This window comes from Gadus morhua, chromosome 6 (assembly GCF_902167405.1).
Source record: "Gadus morhua chromosome 6, gadMor3.0, whole genome shotgun sequence".
In the NCBI taxonomy this organism is placed as follows: Eukaryota; Metazoa; Chordata; class Actinopteri; order Gadiformes; family Gadidae; genus Gadus; species Gadus morhua.
In genome coordinates, this window is record NC_044053.1 from 14,435,816 (window position 1) to 14,452,885 (window position 17,070).

At 45.6% G+C, this 17,070-nt stretch overlaps 1 protein-coding gene across 3 annotated transcripts in view; it reads right to left on the reverse strand.

Annotated features, from left to right (window-relative positions):
* gpat2 (glycerol-3-phosphate acyltransferase 2, mitochondrial) overlaps positions 1-17,070 on the reverse strand; it is a 106,894-nt gene that overhangs the window by 1,013 nt on the left and 88,811 nt on the right. The window contains exons 8-23 of one of the 3 annotated variants that reach the window (XM_030358267.1): positions 16,103-16,202; positions 15,474-15,607; positions 15,228-15,327; positions 12,471-12,650; positions 11,519-11,617; positions 11,052-11,134; positions 9,606-9,724; positions 8,569-8,639; positions 8,047-8,207; positions 7,662-7,765; positions 5,489-5,673; positions 4,315-4,392; positions 3,596-3,718; positions 1,837-1,957; positions 1,566-1,631; positions 1,250-1,305 (exon numbers count right to left, since the gene is read on the reverse strand). In XM_030358267.1, coding sequence (XP_030214127.1) covers positions 1,250-1,305; positions 1,566-1,631; positions 1,837-1,957; positions 3,596-3,718; positions 4,315-4,392; positions 5,489-5,673; positions 7,662-7,765; positions 8,047-8,207; positions 8,569-8,639; positions 9,606-9,724; positions 11,052-11,134; positions 11,519-11,617; positions 12,471-12,650; positions 15,228-15,327; positions 15,474-15,607; positions 16,103-16,202 — 1,780 coding nt within the window. Of the gene's footprint in view, positions 1-1,249; positions 1,348-1,565; positions 1,632-1,836; positions 1,958-3,595; positions 3,719-4,314; positions 4,393-5,488; positions 5,674-7,661; positions 7,766-8,043; positions 8,208-8,568; positions 8,640-9,605; positions 9,725-11,051; positions 11,135-11,518; positions 11,618-12,470; positions 12,651-15,227; positions 15,328-15,473; positions 15,608-16,102; positions 16,203-17,070 lie in introns of those variants that run through there. The other 2 variants (XM_030358266.1, XM_030358268.1) reach the window with 2 other exon arrangements.

Genomic DNA, 17,070 nt, shown 5'->3' on the forward strand with positions numbered 1-17,070 from the left:
GTTTAAATCTAAATCATTAGTGGAATCTTTGATCTAATTAATTCTATCACTATTTCCAAATCTTCGAAGAACGTCGCCTTACCCAAGCTTCTCAGATTCTAAGGGGAGCCCCCCCTTTTTTAAGTATGCAACATTTGGGTCTTATCCGCCATCCAGCTTTACTGTAAATCATCATCTTATCCAACAAAACCTGCTGACTTTCCTCAAGGTTTAATATATTCAGGACCAGATGTTGTATTTAACCCAATGCACTATTGGTAAAGAAAAGTCAATTATTTACGAATTGACAGACACTTTTGGCAGTGTTCTGATCCATTTAAAATAAACATAGGTCAAAATAGGGTAAGGTTATCACTTGGATGACAAGACGAATGAGAAGCAGCACGTTGTTGTCCCATGGTCATCTTGATAAAAGCATGATAAAACAACTTTTTGTATCCACTTTAAACACTGTGGGATGTGGGTAGCCTTATATTCTGGCACGGCATGATGGTTAAAAAAACAACAAAACAACTGTGAGTACCTTCATATTGAGGGTTCTGACCCTCACTGTACAGCAGTAAATGTGGTTTATTATGGGGTATTTCATGCAAAATCTGGCACTGCAGCCTTGACGGGAGCCAACTGAGATGCAGTGAGATGGGCTCTGACAGCCAACTGATGAGGAGGGATAAAGAGCCAACCGCGGCCTGTCCAAAATATGTTCCACCATTTACTTATTCATTTATTCGCTCACTCTGAAATTATTAGCTGCCAGGAGTATGTGTCTGATTTGATAAAATCCCATTACTCTTTTTAGTATTCCGAGTGCATAAAAGATAGCCAAGGAAATTCCTTCAGCTCCTCACACCTGGCCTCAGATGCTACGGTTCTGAGAATGTGGAGTGGGAGACACCACGGCGAGACAAACCACACAACGCCATTCATATTAAATAATTATAGTGGTTTCTGGACCAAAGTCTGACGTTGATGATGTGTAATGTTACATCATGACCAATGAGTATGAGTACCGTACCGAGTACTTTTTTTCCACCTGCTAACTTTATTAAGGTTGGCTTGTATTTCAGATTCAGCTTGAAGATGTTAATCAGAGATATCAGATACAAGCACTTGATCACAAATACATCTTAGCAGGAGGTATCTGGAGCCACACAGACTCCAACACTCCCCACTCTGCAAAGCAATCGCATCTTTAGGGATTCCTGAAGCACACACGCAGGTACGCAGACACACACGCAGAGTTACTCACCCCGAGGTCTGTCAAGGTTCGTACTGCTATGCGTGCCGCCTCCTCAGTGCAGCTCTCTGCGTCAAGAACAAGAGGCACTGTTTATCAATCCAACATTCCTAACAAAACAAACGGGAAGCCATGAAGAGTCCAGGATGGCCTTAATGACATTTATAAGGCTTCTAGAGCTATTCAAAGGGAGCTTTTACAGGGCTCGTTAAGCTCAGCAATTAGGGTATTAACATATATATATGTGTGTGTGTGTGTGTGTGTGTGTGTGTGTGTGTGTGTGTGTGTGTGTAAAAGAAGGTTTTATGAGGCATGGGGTTCTGCTCACCATATTGTTTGTCCTGGTTAGCCCTGCTGCACAAATGCAAGTGTATCACAGCTTCACATTGAGCCACTGCAGGGCGAAAGAACAAAGACAATTGATAATTGACTGATAATAGACGGCAAAATCAATGGAACGCTGTGAGAAGCAACCGAATTAGGATTTTCACATTTTTTGTTTTGAGATTGCATGACATCACACAGCTTGATGGCTCGTCTACAAACCACTCAGTGAATATATTAATAGGGGTGTCGCATGCCCGCACCAGCAGACGTACCCGGCATAGGTGTGGTCAGGTATTGGACCCCTTCAGTGGCCCAACAGAGCGCCCTTAGGTGGCCAGCTAGCATACTGCAGAGGAAGAAGAGCATCTTTGGACACTGAGACGGCTGGCTCAGCTATGGGAGAAGACAAGAGACAGTCAGGACGTTTACATGCACAGCTTAATTCGATTAAAGCCATAGATCGACTATGCTCCGCAATCGGACAACTGCAATTGTCCGATTATACATGGCGGTGAGAAAATCGATTCATTGGCCGAAGCATTTCATACCGCGCTACGATAGGTGGCGCTGTACCCATTTCAACTAGTGGTATGGAACCACTTGTTGACCTCTTTACGTCTCTAGCAACCACAAACTCAGGCGGCCTTTAAGAAAGATGTTTTCAGTAGACGGCTGTCAAGACTATTTCGGGTCCATGTCATTTCTCCGAAGCTCCATTGTTCCGACCTCTCGGTCGTATGCAGACTCCTCCGGCGGCGGCGGAGCAGCTACTCTGGGAGTCGGCAAACGGCAACAATCCCTTTCTCCTCCATGTAGCGTTTCAATCTGGACTTCAAAGAGTCAAGCCAAAGTTCCTTTCCCCTAATTCCTTCCCTCCAATTCCTTCTCCACCATGGCCGAGATAACCCTAACTACGAGTCTTTACTTGTTGCTGAAATACCAGAGAGTCGGAGAACCCGACGTAGTCTTCATGATTCATAATATCGGAGAATATCCCTGTCAGTTCGGCCGCGGCGCAATGAATGAATAAAGATCGTAAAAAAACAGATATGCCTGAAGTTACTACTTTACAACCTCGTTGAAGACCAACATTCAGAAAGATGATGTACTTTTAATTCAGCCTTGGCTGAAATCGAAGTGTTACACCTTTCCTGCTGTCGGCTCCCAGACCATAGTTGAGGAGCACAGGAGAGATGTTCCCTCCAGGGCCGATGTTCTCTCGGGGGTAACACCCTTCACTTTGACCGGCAGTGGGTCTGCTTATAGGTCAGAATTAAGCGGCCACCGATTATTGACAGGCTGGGTACCTTATTTGAAGTTCCCCTGACTTAACAGTACATGTTTGCACAGACACAACCAAACTCGTTCATTCACTAAACTGACACACGCAACCGCTTGCTCTCCTCGCTCGTCCACTCACTCGCTGAAGTCACTCACATACACACTGCCATTCTCGCGGGCACACATACGCTACTCTCGCAGCAGAAGCGTAGTGTGTATTGAATGCATGTTGTGATGATCTTATAGTTGATGCATGTTGATGATCTCGAGTATGTGCAGAACGCATAATCCAATTCCAATCCGATTTACCGTATAGATGCACGCTTAATTCGGCTAACAATCGAATAATCTAGGGGTCTTAATTCGACTATGAGTAACTCGATTCGATTTTAGTCAGACTAAGGTGTATATATGCATCTTAATAATCCAATCATAGTCGGACTAAGAAAATTATTGGACTTTCTTGAGTGTCATGTAAACGCACAGTGAGAACAAGACTGGCTCAGCTATGGGAGGAGACAGGAGACGTGAGAACAACACTGGCTCAGTTAAGGAAAAATAAGGGGTGAGGCAGGAAGTACGCACTCAAACCAAAGAATAAAGTTACGTAGTGACAAAAGCTAAACCTACATCTGACCTCAGGCCAGGCCACGGCAAGTTATTTCGTCAATCCATTATCAATGAAGGCCGTCAAGCACAGCGAGTAAAAAAAACTCCAGAAAAGTTTGTATGGGAGTGACTAGCGGTTACCTTGTAAGACCTGGCTTCAGGCTCCTCACAGTCAGAGTCGCTGTTGTACAGATCATCCATGGTGCGCCAGGACTGACCTACGCGCCTCTTCCAGCTATCACATACGGGGGTGTCTCTTGTTATCTGAACAGAACCAGAAGAGTACAAAAGAGCCAGATTACTACTGATGTTAATATACCAGAGCATGTTCAATCACGTTTTCTTGTCCCTAATCGCAAGTATTCCATATGTTACAGTACAATTGTGCTTTCCAAAACTTGGGCTAATGGTAGCCATTGTCCTGGATAGGTTATAAATCGCAAAAGGGGTTAGCTATGCTTACCAAGATAGTTGGATAGGTACTTTCTTCATCCCCAAGGGGAATTCATTGTAACAATTATCAACTAGGAAGGGTACATCCTTCCACCGTTCAACTGAAAGGGTTTGATTGTAAGGGCAGCTCCGGCGCTGAATAACATGGTAGAAATTGCTGCTTTGAGGGGCTATAAGGATCATATGACTCCACATGTGTCAACGAGGCGTGCAAGGGATAATGTGGGTACGGATTACAAAGGGACCAATGTCTCATTAAAGGCATTGGTGATAACGACAGGATTTCACCAAAATAAGTGCTAATTACAACGTGATTCCCTTGGAATAGCACATTGAAGGGGTGGGTGACAACGAGGCGGATGATTAGAGGTCTTCGTGAGCCCTAGCGTAGCGGCTTACTCCCTTACCTCCTCCATGACGAGGAGACCACAGCGCACCAGACTGTCCACCGCCTCCAGGGCAAAACTTTGGGATGACTGGCAGGGCTGGAGAGTAGAGAGAGGTAGAGCATTAATGAGAGAGAGAGACACACTGAGAGAGAGAGAGAGAGAGAGAGAGAGAGAGAGAGAGAGAGAGAGAGAGAGAGAGAGAGAGAGAGAGAGAGAGAGAGAGAGAGAGAGAGAGAGAGAGAGAGAGAGAGAGAGAGAGATGTAAAGCGAAAGGCAATTGATATTGAGGAAGAGTAGGTGGGAGAATCATGGGAAGAGAGCAAGAGAGTGGCAAGGAGACAGACAGAGCAGAGAGTAGGGCGACAGACAGGGAGAGAAGGACGACAGTGAGAAAATGGGATGAACAGTGATAAGGATGAAGATAGGTGGGAGAGCGAGGAGAGACAGTAAGGAGATTGGATGAGCCTCATCCCATCACTCAGCTCTTTCTCGCCTCGGCGGGGAAAGAGACGTGATGTTATAAGGCTAGTTTCAACACCTCACATATCTAGTTAGTGCGGGGGGGGGGACGGGGGGGACAACATCAAGTGTTTTCCAGAGATGTTGTTAAGATCAGAGAGGGAGAGGCCAGCCAGGGGGGAACTAGAGGGAAGACAGATGTTATTTGGTGGGGGAGAGAGAGAGAGAGAGAGAGAGAGAGAGAGAGAGAGAGAGAGAGAGAGAGAGAGAGAGAGAGAGAGAGAGAGAGAGAGAGAGAGAGAGAGAGAGAGAGAGAGAGAGAGAGAGAGAGAGAGAGAGAGAGAGAGAGAGAGAGAGAGAGAGACTGTTAAAAGAGACAGGTCAGTGATTATTAGAGCTTGGTGAGCTCAGAGAAAAGGAGGTAGTCTTTATGGGAAGGATCAGGAGATACTGGATGTGGGTTGAAACACACACACACTCACACCACATTCCCACACAAACAGAAATCCACGCACACAGACACACAAACCCACACACACAAACAGATGCACCGCATTACAACACAAATCCACACACGCACCCCAACCCACCCACCCACCTACACACACTAGGAGCAGGGGTTGTTCTGCTCCATTTAACCCTCCACTGGATGCCAAGCGCTTGATAGGGGGCGCGTGAGCGGGTCAGCGGTGGCGAAGGGCCCACGCGGGACGTGATCAGAACACCAACTCACCGGGATGAAGCCCGGGGGCAAGAGATGGTAGAGCTGCAGGCTCCGTTGAGTCAGCTGCGTCTCACAGAGCGCCACGTCAAACTCCATGTCGCCCCTGACCTCCTCGCCGCGCTGCCCGCCACTCCTGACTCGGTGGCTGACGCCGCTGGACGCCACCTCGCTCAGCATGGCCGACACTGCGCACGCTGCACACAACAACAACAACACAATGCTCACACTAGGGCTGTCAAAACGAACTTCGCTATTCGAATACAATTCGAATTTTCCAAAAAAGGAGAACATTCGAGTGCGGCAACTAACGTTAATAGCAAAAAAAAACTAACGTAATTTTTAGCAAATTTTATTGACAAGTCAAGAATTACATTTAACTTTTGCCTAGCAACGACGCAAATCAAAGTCAACGTTGTGCGTCGTGACGTTCGGCATTGTATGCTTACAATATGGCGGGGAGCAGCGCGCGAGCAGACAGAGCTGGAAAGCATAGGTACGAACACACCAAACGCGTACCCGCGTAAAGATTTACGCGCGTAAAACGCAGCTAAAATGTTGCTTGACCATTTTGTGTCAAAAATGGTCCTACGCAGCTACGCGCCTACGCGCCTAGATGAATCCATGTCCATGCAAGTGAACGGAGCGTTCCCTCTTCGTCATAACTATCAAACCAAACATCCTTCACATTCACCGAGCGAACATTACGAAAGTAAAATGCACATTTCTCGCTAAAAATGTTTCCATAAACGCATTTAATGGCGTAACTATGTTACTATTTCCACCCAGAATAAAGAAAGTTGTCGGCCGTGGCTGCGCTGGAGTCCGAGGTAGGAAACCCAAACGCCGCCGTGTTTGGGTGATAGAGTTTAGATCGGGTTAGATTAAATAATCTCGGATATAAATAACAATAATCGGGTTAAATAACTTCACATGGTGTGTCTGGTGTATTTCCAGCATTCGTAGTGTTGATCAGCAGATATATAGTCCGCCAAGACGTTGAGGTTGCTTAGTAACCAGAGACTCTGTCCATGCAAGTGAACGGAGCGTTCCCTCTTCGTCATAACTATCAAACCAAACATCCTTCACATTCATCTCGTTGTCTGCCAGCTGGGCGGCAGACAACATCTTCATTAAACATCATTGCTTGAATATTTCTGGCGTTATATCTTACCTATTTATATACGTTTTGTATTGATTTTGTAAAACTTGTTGCAAATGTTACATAACAGATTTGGTTGACGCGCCCTCTAGTGGACGCGGGACGTAGGCCTAATAATAAGATGGTATCGGTGTATATAATGATATAATAAAAAAAACATTAAAATATTCGAATATTATTCGAATATTCAACATAGGAAGCATTAGAAATTCGAATATGATTTGAGGGGAGGATTGACAGCCCTAGCTCACACCATGCGGCCGACCCCTGTCTGAGTGCGTGACCCCTGCTGTTGCCACTCAGCAGACTGGCCGGAGAGATCTCTCCCCGGCAGAACAGCCTGGACCCAGAGACGACCGTCTGGGCTTCTGCCGCTTGGTTAAGGACTCTCGGGTCTGATGGGTTCCTGCTTCCAATGGGTCTTGAAGGCAGACGGGGAATTTCCTGTCCACGGCACGGCACGGCACGGCCGATAGATTATGTCAAAATATGTCCGTTTGCCGACATCAATGCTAGACACAGATCAACACGATTGAGAGACTTCTGACATTATTCATTTATTTACAGTTATTTCAGAACTTTTCACCTTTAGACACGTTGTTTATGGGTTATTATTTGCCTGCTTAGGGCTGTCTTCAAATTTCGTTTTAAAGAGGGCTTCTGAAGCCCGTTTAGACGGAATATAAATATGACATTTAAGATGGGGGATGTTGGACTCGGAAATGAGCTTAAAAATTATGCATAGACACAGTTTGATCAAACTTTGATCGTGTGGTTTTGGAAATAGGACAAGACATCATCAGAAAATGACTGTGACTGCAATTGGAAATAATTAAAATTAAACTTAACATGGTATGAGCAATGAGGCAACCCGCCCACCAGGCTCTGCAGCGGTAGAGGAGCTAACCCCAGCCGAACCCAGACGGCCACAGAACCAGGAACATATGACGGCACCCCAGAGAAAGACAGTTGGCCGACACGCTCAAAAGTTAAGTTGCCGACACCAAGGCATAAACAACTCACCCCCGACCGCTTCCGCTATGAAGGAGTGGGTGACAATCTGTGTGGGGATGGAAAGGCTGGTGATGGCGTCCACGGAGGGCCTTGGAACAACGAAGATATCTTTCCTAATAAGAGAACGGGGTGTTGAGGAGAAAGACAGACATTTTGAGTGTATAGATACACAGTGATATTGACACATTATTCTTTCACAAAAAATCAAGCAGATGACAGATTGTAAGCTCTGACTGATGTGTAACTACATACATATACAGTACATTAACATATATATATGTCATATACATCATACCAGCTGGACATCACACATCAGTCATAGCGTGTTCTTATTGGTCGTAACCAATAAAAACCAAAGAAACGTTCAACCAAAGAAAGCACACAGAGGGACAACCTGGAGGCGGTAGAGATGATGGTGAGGTGAGGGCCAAGCAGCGCTAGAGCGTAGCATACCACCTCTGGCAAGCTGCCCCCAAAGCCCACGTCTTTGTTCCTGAACAGAAGCTCCTCTGTCAGCCAGGCAACATCACGACACAGAGCAGACGCATGCACTCCCTGGGGAGCAGAGATAAACGCAAAATAATCACGCATGAGGCGAACGATGAAGCCAACCCAAAATGAACGTTTGCTGTTTTTTACCAGCTAAATGGTCGCAATGAAGGAGAAACATTAGCCAGCAACCCCCCCCCCCTTCAATAACACAGCTTAGACAGAGCCTAGCGAGCATGACTCAGCCAAACCCGGTGGCACTATGACGCACCACCAGGACTTACTGGAGGGGGTCCAAGGGTGTACCAAAAGAATAAAATCATTAACATCGGCAATGGGAAATGTTGCCAAGCAGTCAGAATATCATAAAACAAGCACATGCAGTTGCAAACACAAACACACAAACACACACACACAGTACACATACCTTGCGGTGTCTATGCAGCATAAGAGTTGCTACCAGACTGGTGGACATCACAGCCATACAAGAGGTCGTAGCTGAACACGAGGAGAACAATAAATAATTGAGTGTAACAAGGGGGCATTGAGGGGCGATTTGCATGTTAGGATGTAAAGATACAAATGAGAGACACATGACCGACCCTAGGTGAGGATGAGTGTATGTAAGCATATGTGAGCAGCATACAACTATGATCGGTTTAGGGTGAAAGGTTATACATCTCCAGTAGGTGAGGTGGAGGGTGTTATAGCTACAGTAGGTGGGCTGGGTGGTGTTATAGCTACAGTAGGTGGGCTGGGTGGTGTTATAGCTACAGTAGGTGGGCTGGGTGGTGTTATAGCTACAGTAGGTGGGGTGGAGGGTGTTATAGCTACAGTAGGTGGGGTGGGTGGTGTTATAGCTACAGTAGGTGGGGTGGAGGGTGTTATAGCTACAGTAGGTGGGCTGGGTGGTGTTATAGCTACAGTAGGTGGGGTGGGTGGTGTTATAGCTACAGTAGGTGGGGTGGGTGGTGTTATAGCTACAGTAGGTGAGGTGGAGGGTGTTATAGCTACAGTAGGTGGGCTGGGTGGTGTTATAGCTACAGTAGGTGGGGTGGGTGGTGTTATAGCTACAGTAGGTGGGGTGGGTGGTGTTATAGCTACAGTAGGTGGGGTGGAGGGTGTTATAGCTACAGTAGCTGGGGTGGGTGGTGTTATAGCTACAGTAGGTGGGGTGGAGGGTGTTATAGCTACAGTAGGTGGGGTGGGTGGTGTTATAGCTACAGTAGCTGGGGTGGGTGGTGTTATAGCTACAGTAGGTGGGGTGGAGGGTGTTATAGCTACAGTAGGTGGGGTGGGTGGTGTTATAGCTACAGTAGATGAGGTGGGTGGTGTTATAGCTACAGTAGGTGGGGTGGATGGTGTTATAGCTACAGTAGATGAGGTGGAGGGTGTTATAGCTACAGTAGGTGGGCTGGGTGGTGTTATAGCTACAGTAGATGAGGTGGAGGGTGTTATAGCTACAGTAGATGAGGTGGAGGGTGAGGGCTGTGCTGAGGTCCCTTTCGGACTGGACCAGTTCAGGAGTGTAATGTGACGGCAGGATCCAGGACATCTTCCTTTGCCCCACTATCTCCTCCGTCCTTGGGGGGGGGGGGGGGGGGGGGGGGGGGGGGTGATAAGGAAAACCTTTGTATTTGACGATCGTTGAGCACTGTCCCAGAACAAGCAAGCGTTGTGGGAAAACCATCAATTACATGCTTTCGTGTAGTGGTCGTGCATTTAATCAAATTGCGTTTATTTTAATAGATTGATAAGAACACTCAATAAAACCAAGATTCAATCACATGGTGAGGAATAATGTCCAACAAATGGCAACTGTATTATCTGCAATCAATTCAGACTAACACATTATCGATAGCCATGATTGATTCTCCATGATAAGGGGAGAATACGCTGTAAGTCACAATGATACATTTTCTACCAGTGTGTAAGACAATGTGATGTATAGTGTAGCCCTAGTGTTGGCTTCCTCATATTGAACTAAAGCAATACTGTGGGTGAATGAGATGTATGCGCTGAACTGAGTGTATGTGAATGTGAACGTGTGTGTGTGCGCGTGTGTGTGCGTCGGTGCGCGTGTGTGTGTGTGTGTGTGTGTGTGTGTGTGTGTGTGTGTGTGTGTGTGTGTGTGTGTGTGTGTGTCTGTCTGTGTGTAAAGGTATTAGAGAGACGGCAACATGACAATTTGTCTCCAACAATAAAATGCTATTAGGATTGACATTGTCATTTTCAACCACAAACAAAAAATGTGTGTACACCTGTATACGTACTCTTTAAAAACACTAATAGATGCATGTGAGTAGGTGTTTCAATATTTGCAGCATTGCAGCACTCCACGGCTGTGCATTTGTAATTTGTGAAACCACCAGAGGAAAAGGGAAATCTGAGTGTGGCAGATGCGAAATGGAACAGAACGGAAGCTTTTTAATAACTCTAAAAACCTCAACGATTTCTCAAACGCTGATAAGAATTTGCGTCCCACTCCATCACTGCGTCGTTACAGCTCTTATATTCGTTGTCTTTTGTGTTACGGTTGCCGCCTACGTCTCTAACACAACAATTTAAATACGCACACAAAAAAAAAAGATTTCAACCAAGATTGAGCAGAGATGATAAAAAATGTTGTTATCTTTTCCACTGGCTGGCAGAGTATCTTTGGTGGCAATTAGAGCGGGTCTAAGAGGATGAAGGCTTGGAGGCAACTCGCTGCTGTGCCAGATCTAAGCTTAAGAGTGAACTTTATATCAAAAGTTTACACAGAGAAAACTTTTCAATTTCACAGGTATTAGACACAAAACAAGCCTGCCCCGCCCCCCCCCCCCCCCCCCCCCCCCCACACCCCCATGTAGTAAGGTGCAGAAACAAGGAAGCGCACACATATGCAAACACACTGGCCTGATTGGCTACCTGCCGTAGAGAACAGCGGGCAGAAGCAGTTCCTGTAGAGGGCGCCATCCATCCACCCGGCATCTCCCTGTGGCGCACGTCTCCTGTGAGGGGGCACACAGCCAATCAGACACATTTATGCTGGTTAAACGCGTGCAGGCACTTACACAAGGTTGTTCAGTGAAGTTCATCAGTGCTCCAGCAAAACGTTCAATGATAAAAATTATAATAATACGCGAGTGAACAGTTTTAACTGATCAGGGAAATTAAAAGAAACACGCAACCACTTTGCGTGGGTAACACTGCCTTAGCCTCCTCAGCGGCTATCAAGCGCTGACGGTAACTTCAAGTCAACATCCCACACTTTGTGACGGTTTAGTTTGACATGCGTTTAACTGTCCGGGTAAATGTCAAAACGCTGAGAGTGGTCAGCATTCGACCCTGATTAGTATGCATATTATGGACACAATGCTTGGTTCCCCACGTACCTTGAGAGAGAAGGGTTGGGCAAAGTGAACCCTCAAACTGCTGCTCGGCTGGGACCAGACAGCAGCCCAAAGGCGTCTGAATAAAGAACCAAGGCCAACCTGTAGAGTAGCACAGACTTAATAAGCACATGCAGTTTACATAATCAACGGGTAAAGTTGTAATAACGTAATGAGAAGCTGTCAGTAAGAGGTCCAATACAACACTGTCATGATGAGCAGGATACACAATGAGTAACACCTCCCAACAGCCTGCTCCAGAGAGCATGTGTGCTGTGTGTGTGAGTGAGTAATACCCTGCTGGTGGTTTTGGCTCCTTAAGAGGACCTTATTTTAGTATTATAACAAACACCAAACAACACCTTCTCTTCCCCAGCCCCCCCACAGAGCACAATCAGCTTACTAATACAAAAGGGCACACGTGATTACCTGCTACAGTCCCCACGAAGATGCTCCAAGCCTCACATCTGAAGCTTGACTGTTCATTGGCTATTTTTAAGTCTTCTGCTATTCTGAATGTTCTCTTATGACCCATAGGACATTAGCAATACAGATGGTAGCCAATAATAAGAGCTGCATGTCTCTGTGTGTGTGTGCTTGATCTGTTTACATTTGTTTGGGGTAGTTTTGTGTGCCATTTGTCTTTTTTCATCAATGTGTATGCACGTTTATTTTGGTTTACACATGCGTGTGTGTGTGTGTGTGTGTGTGTGTGCATTCATGGGTGTCTGTTTCCATCTAAATGCATCTGAGTTTGTTCATGTCTACGCATTTGGTAGTTTGTGTGTGTGTGTATTGATGGGTGTCAGTTCTGTGCCTGTCCATATGAATGTGAGCATGTTTGCTTCCACATCTGTGCATGCATGCATGTGCCTTCATGGGTGCGTGGGGGACGTCTGTGTGTGTGTGTATGCATGTGTTTGTACGCATGTTTGTGTCCTTTATTGAAACACACCGGGGTGCCTGTGTTTGGGATGCTGTCGTAGGAGATGCCCACGGGGACCAGGCTGACATCAGGCACCACTCCCTCTTTGATGATCTGCCTGATGCGCGCCAGCCACTGGCCACCGCGTCCGGTCTCCCTGCACACGCTGACACTTAATGCCTGGCCCTCGCAGAGCAGCTCACGCAGAAGCTAGAGAAAGAGGGAGGGAGGGAGGGAGCGGTTGAGTGACAGTGAGAGAACATATTTAAAGTCTCAGTGGAGCCTAAGAAAATCCCTTTTGGTTTTTTTAACTCTTTGTATTTTTTTCCTATGATCTTCAACGTAGAAAGTTATGCTATTTCACGCTGTGGCTAAGATAATAGTTGAATTCGCAAAAAAATGTGTCCCATGTTTCTGCGAGTCTCCGCCAATTGGTTTTGAACATTCTTTGGTGTTGTTGCCGAGAGGCTAAGGCCATGATGGGTGCGGAACTCTGTTTGGGCAGCGGTTAATGTTGACAACTGTCCAAGAGAGGTTCAGCTTCTCGGATACTTGAAGTATTACAGCACAGAGTGCATTTCATAAACAACATTGTTCGTTATAACGCTCATACTCAACAACATTACTAGCTTAAATAAACCCTTCGACAAATTTCAAAAATATAACCATATTATAATATAACATCCCCTCTCTCCTTTCTAGAACTCTCAGGGCAAAAACATTACTAAAAGGTTTAGTGTTCACATTGGGGGTTCATGAACACTTAAACCTAATAATTTGAATGGTTTGTCTTCCAAACCATTCAAAAATTGGAAATTGGAATATTACATGCTGCTATTGTACGTGTGCTTTTGATTTGTTTAATGATTACCTCTCTTTGTTTTGTTTATTCGCCAACTGATTTGGCATTGCAGGCGCATTATTTCACTGCCAATAAAGCTACTCGAACTGAATTGAATAACCAGAGGGTGCGGCGACAGAGAGGGGAATGGAGGACCACAACGGAAAAGATAAAGGCTTACAAAGTTGTGGGAGTATGGAAGCACGTAATTAACTTAAAGAGCCTTTGTGCATTTGAAAAATAAAAGCCAGTAAATACAGGCCAGCACTGCAGTAGAGAACAAAACACAAGCATAAATAGAAGCGGCTCTATGTGGGGAAGGAGGGGGGTGTTGGGACAACGGTGCTCAGAAACAAGTGGCGAGGCCAAGTCCAAACAGAACAGAGCTGAAACTCCGACAATCCCCAGGATAGATGTTACTGCCTCAAGTGTGCACTCCTTCGGATGGAAGGAGGGGAATTCAATTTGTATTGAACGGCAGCTGAGCAAGCCTACACTCAATCAGCAATAAAGGTCTATTAACATTGAAATACAGCCAACCAGCACCCTGCCTTCCCCGTCGCATCCAATATGCTAACTCACATAAATGGTCGATGTAAGGAAATCCTGTGTCCCAGCCTCGCACATAAACAACCTGCTCGTGCTCCATTGTGGCTAGGTCTTTTATACTAATGTCAGCATGAGCTATTTTATGGTGCCATATAGGACAACATTGATCTGATTAAATGCGGTAACTTCTCCAAAAGAAAAGCACTTAATTTGGCAGATAGATGTGTAGGGGAGGGAGCTCTCCACCCGGATCCAAAAGGCGCGCGGCGTCTTTGCGCGAAACGTGGGAACAAAATGATGCCCGTGATTAAAGGGAGAGTGGATGTCGCCGAGCGCAGAACCGAAACGTTGACGAAATGGGATGAATAGCTGAAGGACGGGCAGAACCCATTCACCATCTACCTCTTCCTCTCTCACACACACACTTTTCCCCCTCTCATCTTTCCCTTGCTCCTTCCAGGCCACTCGATGACTAGGCCTATAACAAAACCCCTGACGGTTGGTAATTTGTGGGAGAGAGATGGTGAGGGCGTCAGCGTAAGATGAGGCTGGGGAAAAGGGACAAGAGTAATACGGTTGCATTTTGATGAAGGAGCAGCCTGTGAAAATGCTATTCTAATAGTGGTATTGGGAAGGCTGGGAGCGTATGTGAGTGTGTGTGTGTGTGTGTGTGTGTGTGTGTGTGTGTGTGTGTGTGTGTGTGTGTGTGTGTGTGTGTGGAGCTGCCACCGATTAGACTGCACATGTCTTGTGTTTTTCTGACAGCATGCTTGTGGCGTGGAAACCAGAAGTGGGTGGTACTGAAACATTCTACCAGGGGAATCAGGCAAATCCTAATGAATCAGGATTAACGAGGGGAATGTATAATTTATGTAAAATGGAACTCAATGATGATGAAATTAGTGGGTTATAATGAGACAGACAAATGAAATGTGGGAGATGGAATCAACTGCCCCCGCACACTGCCAATCCGTAAGAATACTTCTACCTTCTTGGATCACTTCCATTATTTTATTTGGGGGAAATCAAAGGCTGGATATTGCATTAGGTCTACTTTCACGTTCGATGATTCGTCAAAATACATCATTGGTGTTTTTGGTTTTCAGGGTAATAGTGAATTTATTTGTCTGTTTGCTTTTTTTCCTGTGAACTAATAGAATATAAGCAGACACAGACTGCTTCTCCACTGTGTGCTAGCCAATCACACAGTAACACAAAATAGAAAATACAACAACCAACCATGCAAAACCAAGCTTTGTCCCCTCATAAATTTATCAACACAATATCTAGAAGATACTGATCATGATAAGGATCGATATGAGGTGAGAGCGAGCGAGAGGAGTGAGTCGTTAGAATCTATCATTATTATCCATTGGAGTTTGTACCCAGTTACTCACAGCTGTCATGGTTGGAGAGTACAAATCGTCCAACTCAGCATCGTCTTCAGTCGGCACATTAGGAGGTAGGAAGACCACGCCCACTTTCTGTAGGATTGACCTATGAGGGGGTTCGGAAAGAACAGCTGACTGCAGGGTAAGAACTCGACTTCTGTTGGATTTCTTTGTCTGTGTGTGGGTGAGGGGTGGCTTGGTGTAGTGTGGGGTTGTGTGTGTGGTCAGTCATTGTGTGGGTGTTCTTTTTACCGGAGCCAGGAGCAGTTCATCTGCTGGGGACAGAAGGTGTAAGGGACTCTAAGGTTTTGAGTGAAGAGCAGCAGGGGAATCAGGACGAAGTCAAGGCTGCTCTGACGCATAAACACGTACACCAACGGGGGGCCCTGAGTTAAGGAGGAAAAAAACGTCAAACGGTCCAAAAGTTAAAAGAGCCTGATGTTGTTTATCTGACCTTTGCCATGGGAATTATCCCCGTCGGTCAGAATATTATTAGGAGACTTGCGTCTTCTTTGGGTGCAAAATCCAGATACTATCATACAAAGTAAGGATTTACATGCATTTTTTTTATATTAGATTATTATATATGACATATATGATATGATGATCAAAAATATGCTCTCTCAATCAATCTGAAAAATCGCAAGAACCAAAATCTCTGGGCCAGGTGCATCTTGGGGCTTCTCTGGCCCTTTAGAAACCCTTAATTTCTAGACGTCCACAGCAGAGAGTACTTGGTGATTACATGCCTAATGACAAACACCGGTTTCATTAAACGGAGAGGTATAAAACTCATCTTCCCACCAACATTACCGACGACATTAGTCTGAGGAAAGCGGCATTACTTGCCGTAATCAAGTGTGTGTGTGTTGGATGTGCACCTGTTGTGACGCCCGGTGGAGCGCGGCCACATGGTTGAGGTTGACCTGGATGCTGCTGAACACCGATCCAAGGGTCTTCAGGCACAGCCAGCATCCAAAACTAAGCAGGAAATGAGGAGTCACTGAATGGCTGGTGGATAAGAAAGGGTCCATGAATAGACACTGGGTCATTTAAAAGCAATGATGATATTAATCTAAGATGGTGTCCCAACACCCTGGCTGGGTTTGGAAAGAGTACGGCAAACAAAAGGATGAGAGTCAGAGAGCGATGTTAATGAGATTCACAGATGACACCGATTAAAGTGGAAAATGGAATCAATAAATCAATATGGAGATTTCAATCAAGGAACACAATAGCAATAAAAATACTATGGGGAGAAGTGATGTGAGATTGACACAAGATAAGAACTGGAAAGATGGAAGACAAGCCAATACTTAGAGCGGGCTTTTTGTTTGGATGTATTTTAAATTTATTTATAATCCACTGTTGTGTTCTTTGTTCCCAATCTTAGAATGGCCCCTTTATATCTCCATAGGGAGCAGGTCGTCTTCCTTGGGGCCCGCCATGTTGCTTCAACATGGACGTTCAGTGGCCCAGAATGGACAAACAACCTATAGATTTACCGACTTAAAATCTAAATGCAATTTGTAAATCGAATGAAGGAACCCCATCACTTGACACTTGGCCACATGATGCTGACAATGACGTCAATTGGCATTCTTTTATCAGAAAGGGGAGGGCTTAGGGGTGGGGGCGTTCAATTGGTTGTAATCTGCAGCCTCACCGCTAGATGCCACTAAATCCTACACACTGCACCGATAAAGACTGGTTGGTTCCCTTCTCACTGCGCCATGACGAAAAACATTTAGCTGTCGCTTACGCAGAACACATGCCAGAACAATTCCACATTAATTTGAAATGACAAAGAGAAAACACAACTGGAGGACAGACATGTGCACAGCTGTCT